The 14,725-nt window shown below is 36.8% G+C and overlaps 1 protein-coding gene across 1 annotated transcript; it reads left to right on the forward strand.

The window, feature by feature from the left end:
- Window positions 1-865: 865 nt before the first annotated feature.
- Window positions 866-14,183, forward strand: LOC121415995 (hydroxymethylglutaryl-CoA lyase, mitochondrial-like). The gene is made up of 7 exons (XM_041609427.1): window positions 866-1,039; window positions 4,815-4,922; window positions 6,380-6,534; window positions 8,791-8,944; window positions 9,832-10,020; window positions 12,676-12,801; window positions 13,400-14,183. Exons 1-7 carry the CDS (start codon window positions 881-883, stop codon window positions 13,499-13,501), a joined length of 993 nt encoding a protein of 330 aa, XP_041465361.1. The 5' UTR covers window positions 866-880; the 3' UTR covers window positions 13,502-14,183.
- Window positions 14,184-14,725: the final 542 nt, after the last annotated feature.

Below are 14,725 nucleotides of genomic sequence, written 5' to 3' on the forward strand. Positions count from 1 at the left end.
GTTTGTCTGTGTTTTAGAGATGAAAATCCATATTCAAATCATGGACCTAATAGGTCCATGTTCAAATCAAGCCCCTGCTACTTCATTTTTGATGTTTTATTGTGGTTTATGGGGGTTTATGTAGTGATGGTTCTGTGAGACAACATGGTTCGAGTCGTGGTTTGATACCCATGCATATTTGTTTGTTGTTACGTGTTTTTACTTGTGCAGATTTGTGTAATCTGATTGCATGTTAATGTTGATGTGACTGAGGTGCATGAAAGAAACCGCTAAGGAACTCATTCATCACCACGATGAAAAAAAATGAGTGCACTTTCAATAGTCATTTGCAACTTTTTAATTTTGACCTTGCCCCACATTTCAAGGCATTGCAACTCCATGTGAACCACAATCATATCATGTAGCTATATAGGTATCATTTAAAGAGAATTAAATTATCTATTATCAATATCACATTGATATCTTCTAAAATAAGGAGGGATTATCGATTAAAGTCAGATTTTTTTGGAGGAGTTTAGTTGTGTTTCAATCATGATGGTGAATCAACACCGTAGTATTTGCAGTGAGCTAATCATTATTTTTTTTAGGTTTTCTTTGGTAGTTCCGGGGGTAGATATATAGGCTTGTATCACCGACCCACCATTTCTTGTCAGTTTTCCCTTCTTCTTTTCTGCCTCTTTGTTTGACTGTTTATTTCTTTATTTCTTTCTGTTTTTTTTTTTTTTTTTTTTTTGGGGGGGGGGGGGGATTGGGGGTATCTGCATCCAGCCGGTAGCCAGCGATACCGGCGACGCTCTTGGGCTATTGATGGGGGGGGGGGGGGCGCCGCCCGCGCGATGGCGATGTGCATATCGCATGCAAGGGTAAGAGCTAAACTGAGATGGCAGCCGGGTTAAGTCGTTTTTGGGCCTGTGCTCAGGTTGTTTCCCAAATGGTTACAAGGAGAGGAGTTGCATCCCTTGCTGGAAAAGATGCACAGATACCAAGATATGTCAAAATTGTTGAAGTTGGACCCCGTGATGGGCTACAAAATGAAAAGGTAAGCAACGATTTTTAAAAATTGTAGTTACAGTTAGACTGTTGTCCCACATGTTTATATCTATGCTGCAGATAGCGTATCGTCTATCACTATGCTATGCCAATATCATTGTCGTTCATTTCAAAAATACGAAGTGACGAGCGCTGTTCACTGGGTGAGTGAATGGCGACAGTGTCAATGCTGAATAAAATCAATTAAATGATAAAAAGAATATAGAGGAAAAGATAATTGAAAAGAGGGGGAACAAGCAACAAGCACTGTCTGAAGCAGTGCAGTTAACTAACTTTTCAAAAATTATGTAGGGCCTAGTCGTAAAGACAGAAGACATGGTCTGTCGAAAAGAGGGGGGGGGGGGGGGGGAGAATCCAGAAAGACAAAGTAGGCAAATGGCAAAGAGGAAAAGAATGAAAAGATAATTGGGAAGAGGGGGAACAAGCAGTGCAGTTTAACTTCTTTTTTAAAAAATTATATAAAGACAAGTCGTAGAGACGAAAGACAAAGGTCTGTCGAAAGGGGGGCGGGGAGAATTCAGAAAGACAAAGTAGACAAACGCAAATGGCATAAAAAGACCCCCAAAAAAGACACAAATAAGAAGGAAAGAAAGATCCCCCCCAAAAAAGGGAAAAGAGTTAAGAACTAAAGAGAGAGAAAAAAGAAAGAGAAATGAAATTCAAGAAAAAAGATCTGGAAACTTGGGTTTGATAACCAGTCTTTGTACTAGCCTAGCTAGTGCCTTTCCTAGTGCCTTTTGATAAGGCATTATTCCTAATTTTACTAGGTCCCTCGGAGAGGACCTTAGGGGAGAGTAGGGTTAGTTGGAATGTGGGTTAAGTTGAAACATTGTAATTTTCTTTAATGTTTCAACTTACCCTGCATTCCAACTAACCCTGATCTCTCCTATGCCCACTCACTCTAGTGCGAGGTTAGTATGCCTTATGGCTACAGTCCACTTGTTGCTTGCTTAATACAAGCAATTAAGTATATAATCTTCACCACCATGTTTTGCTAGTTCTGCAGCGAAAAAGGGCCTTTTCACACATGAATCTTGAATCATCATTGTATTGATGATTGTTATTGTAATCGTTATACCCCCTTTACACCAGACGAAGTTCCCGCTACGTTCTTGATAGACAGGAATAACCGTCGTTTCTGGGGATTTATTCAACAATTTCTGACATTTTACTACAATCCCCATTTACCGACGGCAATGTGTCAGTACGAGCCTTCATGTGTAATCTGGTCCGACAATTCGGCGGACGGGTTTTGTCCAGATTTGTTACTTCTTTTAGATTCTAAATGACATTATATTATCTTGGACGAAGGTTCACTATTTTCGTTAGACTCTAATCTTTCTATTGATATCATATACATTTTATAATATTTTGAAAATATACGTTACCGATGAGTTATTCCCCGGGTTATTTCTTATTTTTTGACTTTCTGCCGGAGAGGAAAATATGGCAGCCGTCAACGAGTTGTGCTTTTATCAAGGCTTTCCGATTAAATTTTCGATATCTTGGCCAATCAATGCGAGCGACAAGTTCCGAATGCACGCACATCAATATGTCCAAGCGCAGCGCAAAGCAGCGGCACAAATCGCAATAGGTAGCGACTGGTAAATACGTCTGTAATGATGATGACGTCATCCAAGATGGCAACTTACCTTGACCAACGAAAGGATCGAAGATGACGATGTTTCGATCATCATTTCAAAAGAATTAGCGGTAACTGAGGTCTAAGGTACGATATTTCTGAATTTTAAACATTTTTTCGTAAATATGGATGTGATTTCTTTTTCATAATATGACATTTTATGTACAAAAAAACGATCGGAAAATCGGGTTCCCGCTGTTCGATCTAACGTTACTGCTAAAATACGTTGTCTGTACGTACGGGCCTCCAAGCTTTTCAGTCTATGTATTGGTGAGTGAGCCAACGCAGTTCAGCGGAACAACCAAAATACAGAGACTGAAGCTTTTGGTCTACGTTCTTGAAGTTCAAAAAAACCCTGGGACGTGGCGCCAACTTTGTTTGAATTTCTCGAAAGATGTGAAATTGTCACGTGCGTGCTACGTCCGCATCACGTTAATGTGACGTTTATGCTGCGTGTGTAGTGTGCCCACAAAGTTCATTCTGCGCGCAGAGCCGGTCCATGATGCGTCCAAACGGTTCCCGCTACGTTCCGACTACATCCAGCAGATTGCGCAACTTTCTGTACCTTGGTCTATTTGGACGTAGAGCCAACGGAGTTTACGTAGTGGCAGTACAGTAGACATGGACAGAGTTGTTGCCACGTTCTTTCGGTGTCCGCTACGTCTATGAAGCTGTTGGTAGGTCTTTACTGCGTCATTACTACACTCGGTTTAGAGAGCGCTTCCGCTAAGCGGACTTTGGACATGTTCAAAGTCCACGTAGCGTAAAATTTGTTTTCGGAGATCATGCAGACTTTGTCACGTCAATAACAGTTCTCTCTATGCTCTCAGTACGCTGCAGCGTCATGGCAATTTTTCTTTGACGTAGCGAGAACTGCATGGATGTAGCGTTGGTGTAATGGGGGTATTACTGTGATTAGCGTTCGTGATTCTAGTCATGTACTAGTTTGGGTTCACACGTGCTGAAATATTTTTCATTAGTCTTATCTTTCACTGGAATCATCATTCAAATTACGATTTTCTTACTGTGTGAAAGGGCGGTAAGTTCATTCAATGAAGGTGATAACTATTTTCATGGAAGACAAAATGAATCGGGGAAAAAAATGAAGAATGCAGGGTGCTACATAAGCACTTGCCTGATTGCCCGGTGCAAATAAAAGTTTAAGTCGGGCAAGTGTTTTGAAGTAAAAACCAAAACTACTTGCCCGAATTGGGCAAGCAAAATTCTCACTGTAGAATGACCAAAATTAGGGTCAATATGATATATCGACCCTAAATTTGGTCATGGCGGACAAGATAAAATAACTTTGGAAAAAGAAATGCAAGAACAAAGTCAGTTCATGTCAAAAGAGAGAAAAAAGCGTCAATGGTTTATAAAGCCGCAATATTTTCTTTTGAAGAGGTACCGCAAAATATATTCCAACTATTTAAAAATTTACTTGCCTGACAGGACAAGTGCTTCTAAAAAGTTATGTAGCACCCTGAGAATGTATGATTTTCTTGAAAGTCATATCAAATATAAGATCAGATTTGATAGTCATGTAATAGTGTAAAATGGATGAAAGACTACAAGTCAAAATGAATATTAATGATAAATTAGAGAAAACCGTTTTTAATGATGTCATGGCATGATTGGGCATAAGATGATGTAGGGAGAGTTTCATCATCACCACGGGTACACAGAAACAGAACGAAAGTTCCATGACGCTGTGGTCAGTTGCAGATGCGACAGTGACTAGTTTAGAGCAGCCTTGAATTTATCTAGGGATTGTATTGATGTAGTGGCTTAGGGCATATCGTTCCAGTCCCATGTGGTGGATATCAGTTATGGATTCAATGATATTGTAGGTGTGAAGTGTTGACTTGGATGGCTGGAGTTTCCAAGGTGGAGTTTGGTTGACGTTACTGGAGATTCCCCCTTGTGAATTAAGTAGAACTGGCTCAATCTGGCATTGAGTCGTCTGTCAACAAGACTTTCCCACTCTAATTGCTTTAGCATCTTGGAAACACTTGACGTAACATGCAAGTTTTAAATTCTTTGTGTTCATATACATGCATTTACAATGGAAATAAAGTGATAGAACATGGAACCTCATACAACATTCGTTTGTGTTTTCATACAGGCAATGGTTCCAACAGAAACCAAGATTGAATTGATAAATCGTCTCTCTGACACTGGTCTTAAGGTGATTGAAGCTACCAGCTTTGTGTCACCAAAATGGATTCCTCAAGTGAGTATCAGTTAATGGGACACTGTCATCTGCCCCTAATAATCAAGAATATATCTTCAGATAGACAAGAGCACCATCAAATGCATGTATATTTGGGTTTGTATTTTGAATCAAGAGAATAAAGAAACAAAGAAAAATAATTTTAAAATTCTCCTTTTTCTTTCTATTAGGTGTAGTAAACAGTTTCAAGGTAATAATTATATAATAAATACATGTAGCTGCACATATTAATTGAATGAGTAAAAAAAATGGTATCAACAAAAATTCAGATACTTGTCATTATTTCTCTTTTCGCATACGAAACCACGCAAATTTACTTTTATCAAATTATTTATTCATTTATTTTTGGAAAGTTCACTACAAAAAAAAGTTTAATGTAAAAACAAAAAAAAAATGAAAATATTGGTGAAGGATTGAGGAAAATTCATGAAAAATTAAAGTTATTAGAAGTTCAATTTTTTCATTTGTGACGTCATATGCAAGCATCTTGAATTAAAAAAAATCAATGAAATGACATTTTCTCAAAAATATTGTAATTTTTTTTTGTACCTTCATCATATCAATAGATGAATCATTTCACATCCGCTGCCCTGATCCGCTCTTGACATGAACCATTAGAAAATTGAAATTCATGCTCAATTATAAGCGTCACGAATCAAAAACTTAAAATTCAAATTAAAACCGTCTAAATCTTTGATAGATTATTATTTCATTTGTCACTCATTGGTCAATTTGTTTGTTTGTCCTTATGTTTTAAGTTTTATTCTTAATTTGTGAAAGGTGAAGTCCACCCAAGTGAATTATTTTAGTCAATAGAGAATAATCAAGCAAGCATAATGCTGAAAATTTCATTTTTATCTTATTTATTACATTAACAATTATATAAACATGACATGCAAATGAGAGTTGATGATGCCCCTCAGTCACTATATCTTGTTTTCTATCATTTGAATTATACAATACAGAGTATGTCAATTTTTACAGATTTAACAAAAAGGACCCTCTTTACTGAACCATAAAATGTTAAGCAATGGTAGTCACACATGTTCAGGAGGGAAGTTAACTTTTTTTCACAGACCACAGGGATAAATTTTAATATTTAATATTTCATGTAATGAAATACAAAAGAAATGGCGAGTGAGTGATTTCATCAGTCCCCTCATTTGCATTCAGACCAGGATGTGAATATATTTTAAACTGTTTTGTCACTTTTGTGAAATTAAAGCGAAACTTAAAAATGTCATAAGTCTCTCTTATTTATACATCTGATTTTGATGAAATTTTCAGCGTTATGCCTGTTGGATTTATATTTTTTTATTCAAATCATTTTTCTGTTGGGATGGACTTGTCCTTTAAATTTGCTAACCAATAAACATCATGGATCATCTCAATATTTGCAATGCAAGCCCACACAAATTAATTTCCATGTCCATTTATTGCAACTTTCATATTATCAGATGGGGGACCATACTGATGTCATGAAGGGTATCAGCAGGAGAGGAGGGGTTAACTACCCTGTTTTGACCCCTAACCTCCAGGGGTTCAAGTCAGCACTTGAGGCTGGAGCTGAGGAGGTAGCCATCTTTGGTGCAGCGTCAGAAACCTTTAGCAAGTATGGGACACATGGCAGTGTGCAGTGTGCATTGATCTGTCAAAATGTGATACTTAAATTCAACACTGACATTATTGATGAAAATGTGGTATTACAGCCCTTTTGCAGTGGATGTGGATGAGTAGATAAAACATAAACATTTTACAATATACACTGTATCATGAAAGCTTTGAAAACGGTTTTAATGCGTCCAGCAATGTTGAAGTGAAGTCCAGTGCTTTATAATGTACATGTACATGTTGTACGATGGAATAATTCATGGTACCTAATAAAATGCAGTCAAGAAATCTACTGGTACCCATTCATGCCTGTTCATTTATTTATGTCAGAGGGACATTTGTCACTATTTGTGGTGTTCCAAGAAACTTCGCTTGAAGATGAATGGGGGGGGGGGATCACCAAATCAATTAGGATTAATCACGGTTCTTTAACTCGCAACAAGGAACATAACTGATTTGCGACAGCTAAAATTGATCTATTTTTTGTAAATTTGCAACACTAAAGTTGCGTTGTTTGCAAAGTAAGTTTCGTGTGGAAAAAAGTAATATGCCAAATTTTATTTTATTTTTTTTATTATATTTTCAAACATCGTTTCATAGAAATAATATGATTTATATTATATTTTCTATCATGATATGTCACCACTGAACAAAAAAGTGTAATCTGAAATGTTTGTGTTGAGAAGTATCTAGCACAAATATGAAATGTTTTTGTCAAGTTTTTGTCTCACCTGCGAAGCAAAGTGAGACTATAGGCGCCGCTTTTCCGACGGCGGCGGCGGCGGCGGCGGCGTCAACATCAAATCTTAACCTGAGGTTAAGTTTTTGAAATGATGTCATAACTTAGAAAGTATATGGACCCTAGTTAATAAAACTTGGCCATAAGGTTAATCAAGTATTACTGAACATCCTATCAGAGTTTCATGTCACATGACCAAGGTCAAAGGTCATTTAGGGTCAATGAACTTAGACCATGTTGGAGGAATCAGCATCGAAATCTTAACCTGAGGTTAAGTTTTTGAAATGTCATCATAACTTAGAAAATATATGGAACTAGTTCATGAAACTTGAACATAAGGTTAATCAAGTATCACTGAACATCCTGCATGAGTTTCACGTCACATGACCAAGGTCAAAGGTCATTTAGGGTCAATGAACTTTGGCCGAATTGGGGATATCTGTTGAATTCCCATCATAACTTTGAAAGTTTATGGATCTGATTCATGAAACTTGGACATAATAGTAATCAAGCATCACTGAAAATTTTGTGCAAGTTTCAGGTCTCATGATTAAGGTCAAAGGTCATTTAGGGTCAATGAACTTTGGCCGAATCGGGGGTATCTGTTGAATTACCATCATAACTTTGAAAGTTTATTGGTCTAGTTCATTAAACTTGGACATTAGAGTAATCAAGTATCACTGAACATCCTGTGCGCATTTCAGATCACATGACCAAGGTCAAAGGTCAATGAACTCTGGCCGAATTGGGTGTATCTGTTGAATTACCATCATAACTTTGAAAGTTTATGGATCTGATTCATGAAACTTGTACATAAGAGTAATCAAGTATCACTGAACATCCTGTTCGAGCTTCAGGTCACATGATCAAGGTCAAAGGTCATGTAAGGTCAATGAACTTTGGCCATGTTGGGTTTTTTGTTGAATAACCATCATATCTCTGTAAGTTTATTGGTCTAGTTCATAAAAAGTGGACATAAGAGTAACCATGTATCATTGAACATCTTGTGCGAGCTAGAGTAGTATTCAAAGTCAGCACTGCTGCTATATTGAACCGCGTGATGCAGGTGAGACGGCCAGAGGCATTCCACTTGTTATTTTTAATTTGTCTAAAATATGATTTTTTTTTGAGGGGGGATGAAACCTATTAAAATATTTGTTTTTCCAGCTCTGATGACAAAACGATGTGATGAATGGGCATGACATACTCATTTGTTTGATATCAAATTTGTCATGATAGCACAAATATTTTATAAGATACAATAAATTTATGATGTTTGGCAAGTATCAATTTTCTTTTGAATTTCCTGGGTGTATGTAAACTTTTAGTCTCAGTTGTATGTAGGAAATATTTTGAACAAACAATTTTTTAGATGTTGATGTTGCTGGCTTTCTATAGTTGTGATTGATAAGATCAGTCACAATTTTTTGTAAGACGGGACCCTTATCTCCAGTCTCAAATCCATCAAAGTGGTTTATAAATAATCTCTTTTTTGTATGTGCTTTCCTCCACCTGTAGGAAAAATATTAACTGTTCTATAGACGAGAGTTTGGATAGATTTTCCTCGGTGCTTGAAGCAGCTCGTGAAGCAAATGTCAAGGTGCGAGGATATGTGTCATGTGTACTGGGATGTCCATATGAGGGCGCTGTTCATCCAGAAGCAGTGGCAAAGGTCAGTATGGTAAAGGGTATTTGAATGAAACAAGTTACATCAAACAGATACATCTTAGTCTCTGCACTTTGAGCCAGTCAGTCTTTATTACTGCACAAAGGCTAATATTCTGTGATTACAGGCAAAAACTTCTTTCTTTTTTTTTTTGGGGGGGGGGGTTCTTTTTACTGCCTTTTGCCTCAATCTGTGACATTGGATAAGCTTTAATAATGCAGTGAATATTTTTTTCAGGGCTCTTTTGAGCATTTCGGAAGCCAAAATTGGCCCAAGCACCTGTGTTATTGTTGCTGCGGTGATAATGTCCCTCCTTGCTGAATAATAAATAACAAATAAAACTATGTTGAGTCTAGCAACATTGCCATTAGGTTGCTTCCCAGAAAGACACATGTAATACCATTGAGAGCACTGATACAAATTGATATTTTTGACTGCATATCGTAATGTCCGGGATCAGTTTTGTCCCAATGCAGGTGAAAAATGGCCATTACCATGTCCAATACCATGTCCATTACAGAAATATGCTAAACTTCTCAGGAATCTTTGAGTTGAATATTCATATACATGTACATTTAATCACTTTCAGATTAATTGTAATTATACCTGTAAAGCTTGATAGAACCTTTTAATTTAATGATGATAAATCTTGACTGAATTCTCATAGATTTACAGTTACAGCTGTACTAAGAATTAAGTACACTTTTGGTTAGCATGCCATCTTTGTTGTTTACATTGCACAGAATTCCACCTGGTAAGGAATGCAACAAAATGTATTTGCTTTATAATTGGAAATATTCTCCCCATCTGCCTACCTTCTCCCTTTCATTAAAACATTTATGTTGTAAAAGTTGTTAATGTGTAGATACATGTAATAATTGTGTTCATTGCAGGTTGCAGACAAGATGTTCAAGATGGGCTGCTATGAGATCTCCCTGGGTGATACGATAGGGGTGGGCACCCCCGGTATGATGCAAGCCTTGTTAGAGACAGTACTACAAACCATTCCTGCTGAACATATAGCCGTCCATTGCCACGACACCTATGGGCAAGCACTAGCAAATATCCTGGCTGCATTACAGGTATAACAAGACAGATATTTAGAGGTCACCTGATGTGCAAATTCATAATATTTTCTGTTAATATGTACAAATCTTTCCTTACCTGTTGGGTCTAAATGTGCATCATGTAATTTTAATGTTTTTTATTCCATTTTTGTGCTAAGCCCCGCCTTCTTAAAACCTACAAGATCACTGGAAATACGCTCGTCCTTCTGGACGTATTATGGTATCATGCTCAGTGTCCGTCCATCTGTCTGTTGACCTTTCCTTGTAAACGCGATAGCTTCAGTTCAATTAATCCTAAGCTCATATAATTTAGTGTGTATGATACTAGCATGGATCCTAGGGAGCTTATTGATTTTGAGGTCAAAAGTTCAAAGGTCAAGGTCATAGTGACATGTTATCTTGCCAATCTGCAGTCCTTGTAAACGCGATAACTTCAGTTTAACATAAGCTAGGCTTATATAATTTGGTGTGTATGATACTAGCATAGATCACAGGAAGCCTATTGATTTTGAGTAAAAAAGGTCGAAGTTCAAGATCACAGTGACATTTTTCATCTTGCCCTTCTTGAGTCCTTGTTAACGTGATGACTTTAGTTTGACTTAACCTAGGCTCATATAATTTGTTATGTATGATACTAGCAAAGATCCCAGGAATTCTATTGATTGTGAGGTCAGAAGGTCAAAGGTGAAGTTGCCACCTTCCACTTTTTTGCTTGATTAATTACTCCATTTTCCGTGTTGCAGGGGGTGTATTTTGTGCTCGCCTTAGTGTCACTCTTGTTGCCTCTTGTGATGTCGCAGAAGGCGGAAATAAGAAAAACAATCAACAATGCTATGCAACTTGCTATGACTTTGAGCCATTGCTTACAATTGCATCATAAGTCTTCATACAATACCACCTATTAACCTTAGTTTGAAAAACATTTTTTGACAAAGGCCATTTCATAAAGCTGTTCGTAAGTAAGTTAAGAGTGACTTTCAGAATGACTGATCAGGCCTTCATGTTTATAATTTTGTGGAGCTCAATGAATCGCTCTCCTTATTTTTTGAGGAGCTCAATTGAGCTTCTCAGAATAGCTCTCCGTGAGGAGCTCAAATCAATTCATTACAATACATGTATGATAAATTGTAGATTTTTCTTAACGTTGTATATATGCAATAGCTGTGTTAGCTATTAATTAATCTGTGGTGAAACTAGGCCTGGGTCACTTCAGTACGTTTACAAGATGTCGTACGCACTCCTGCAAAAAAAATAAAAATAAATGAATAAAAAAAAATGAAAAAAAGAATTGCTAAAATTTCACATTTTACATCTATGTTTCATGAAATGGTCTTCTTTTTTCCATACTTCCTTGAAATTACTTTGATTTAGTTGAAAACTATCAGAAAAATGAAGAATATTCATCTCTTTCCCGACTCTGATTTTAATTTAAACTCGGTAAATATTGCAGTCCCATGTAGTCCCATATGTAGATTTTCATGGCAACACCATGGAAGTCTACATGTGGGACTACAATCTTTACCGAGGTAAGTTCATATCAGAGTCGGGGAAGAGGTGAATATTCTTCATTTTTCAGATTTTTTTCAACTATATCAAAACTATATCAAAGTAATTTCAAGGAATTATGGAAAAAAGAAGGCCATTTCAAGGATTTAAAGATGTAAAATATGAAATTTTTTCAATTAAATTTTTTTTTTTTTTGCTCTCCTTATCTTTTTTAAGGAGCGCGGTAGGAGCTCCGGCGCGATGCGCTCCTCAAAAATGAAGGCCTGACTGATGACCATTTCTTGTGTAAATGATATTCACTATTAGCACATAAGAAAGCATAAAAAAGGTTTACCAGTTCTTATAGTCACTCTTAACTTACAAACAGCTTTATGAAACACCCACCTGCAAAGTTTGAATGATTTTGTGGGGGTCATCATTCCCCCACTGTTCTAAACACCATAGAATTACATTTAGCTTATTTTATAGTTGAATTTGATAGCTAGCCAAATAATGAATAAAAATTGTATATTTGGACAAAAGCCTACTTAAAAAAAACTATTGATTAGTTCATGAATATGAATGTTGTCTTCACCATTTAAAGAGCCCAGTAAATTCTTTCTTTCAAAAAGAATTCATCCACACTGTGTTTAATCATCCCTGGTGAGGTAAATGGTAATGGTAGGAAGAAATTTGTGAATAAAGCTGTGATCACCCAATCAGTTACCTGGTTTAGCTGGTTTTTAAAGGAGTACCTTTAGCATCTAACAAGGTGGATATGTAGGCAATATAAATGCCCAATCAATATTATAATGTTGTTATTATATTTGTAGTTAGTATTATTGTTGTTGTTATTGTTGTTGTCATTATTATTGTATCATCATTATCATCATCAGCCAGTTTTTTAACCATTATGTATGTGCTTTCTGGAAGATTGAGAAGCAATTGAAAATGCCCGTTAAATCACACTGAAGAGCCTAGAGGTCATTATCGAAAATTGGTAAACCGGATAGTCCTAAGATTCAAAGCTGATCAAAAAGTGTGAATATGTTGTTTGTCCAGAAGTCAGGAAGACTCTGCTGTTTTGATCAAAATTTCCAATGTTCCAAAAAGAGTCTGCTTAGGGGTAGCAAAAATCCCTATCATCATCACTGTCATTATCATTAATTGCATTTTTTTTTTCAGATGGGAGTGACCGTAGTTGACTCCTCTGTAGCTGGTCTAGGGGGTTGTCCCTATGCGAGGGGGGCATCAGGTAACGTCGCAACTGAAGATGTAGTTTATATGCTCAATGGTCTTGGTATAGAAACGGTAAGAGGTCTTCAAATAATTTTCTAGAAATTGATCTGACATGGGGAGAATATGTGAGCCTCAAACAAAGTCTTGGGTTGTATCTGTGATAAGAATAAGTTGTTCCCGAATCCATATAAAGCTATCTTTAAAGGTCATAGTAATCTTAATAATTGACCAAAAGACCACCTTATTCGTCCTCATGACAAATTAAATTTCTACTTAAAAGTTATCATTTGATCAAGAACTTCTTTTTTATCATATCTACTAGAAGAGAAAGAATATGATGTTTCTTACAAAATGCAAAATAAATGGGGAATATGACATCATTGTATCTATCATTTGCATTTTACCTTGGTTATGCATTGAATGTTTTCTTAATGATTAAGTGAAACAAAATGTCACAACTTTCTTCTTTTACGTCCAATTTTGAAGAATTTTTAAAAAGGGAATGCTCAGTTGATTTTTGTCTATATTCAAATCACATCGAGGTGGACTTGATTTATAGTTTGGTATTTTATTATTGTCTCTGACCCCCCCTCTCAAAAAATAATGAAGAAATAAAAAAAGCTTGACAGGCAATATTGTTTCATAAAACTCTTTGTCCATTTCCTTGCAGGGAATTGACTTGGAGAAGATTGTTTCAGTTGGGCAGTTCATTTCCAGAGAGCTAGGTAGACAGAACACTTCCAAAGTGGGAAATGCCATGAGCAAACTATGATGGAACCACCTATCTCATTAGAACTGTGTTGTGCAATCGCCAAAGACTGTTTTGTACCCTCCTTGCATCCTCCACCTACATTACATTACGTTATGTGTGTGCTCCATTCTCCATTCTAGCAATGGTTGGATATGCCTACATGGTGACCAGCAAAACAAGGAATTTTCTACTTCATGCCAGCTCACATAGTTGATGTCACAAGCTTATTTTCTGTTTTCATATGATATTATTGGAGCTATTTTCCACCTTATGGGAATACAAGTTAATCAAGTTAAATACTCTTTCGACCACAGAAATCTGCCGGACTCCAGGGAAAAACTTCATCCTTGAAGATTAAATAACACATGCTTGTATGATTTAGTCACTTCTACGAGGACAATTATTCAACTTATTGAAGGTCGACTTATACAGACAAATGTATGGCCTATATTCTCAAAATGGGTTTCAATTATTCCATGGTACAAAACCGCTGCACCGTGCAGATTTCTCATATATTACTACATGCACTCTTATTTCATCACTAATATAACGTATCATGCCTGATATGTCATTCGTGTTCATACGGCTACTCATGAATGATTTGAAAAAGAACCATTTCTAAGACGAATCTAACATTGTGTCTTATGTATTCGACCATGTACAAACTCCCATCTGGTTTCAATGTTGAATGATCGTACACTCCTGGGGCCTGTTTCACTAAACAGTACTTAGTGTAACGAGACTTAGTGTCGCTGCGACGCGTCATACACTAAGACGGGTCTTACTGGCGTCCTGTTGGTGCGTCAGTTCCAATAAACCGTTCTTTACTAAGTCCTGTGTGAGACGCATCTTCAACAATAAAACGTCTGGATTTTGAGTCTACGAAGCCTAATTTCGTGTCCTTCGACCTTGTGTGAAGATAAAAAGTAGTAATTTCCCGCAAGTTTTCGTCCGGCATCGTCTGCGACTAAAAAGTGAAAGGAGGAGGAATTTTGTCACTTTAACATGATTTGTACTACTGTAGGATTGAGGATAATGGGGAAGGTATGGTATTAACCTTTTTCTTAAGACAACATACAGAAGTAAAATATTGAAAGTGAAATGTATGCTGTGGAAGTTGTATTTGATACCTCGACGAAAACAAAAGATTAACCAAAATTTTACCTTTTTGTTTTTTCTCAAGGGAGGAGGGGGGTGTTGAGTACAAAAAAATAGTGCTCATTCCCCCTCCCCCTCTCTACTATA

Source organism: Lytechinus variegatus, chromosome 1 (assembly GCF_018143015.1).
Source record: "Lytechinus variegatus isolate NC3 chromosome 1, Lvar_3.0, whole genome shotgun sequence".
NCBI classification, from domain to species: Eukaryota; Metazoa; Echinodermata; class Echinoidea; order Temnopleuroida; family Toxopneustidae; genus Lytechinus; species Lytechinus variegatus.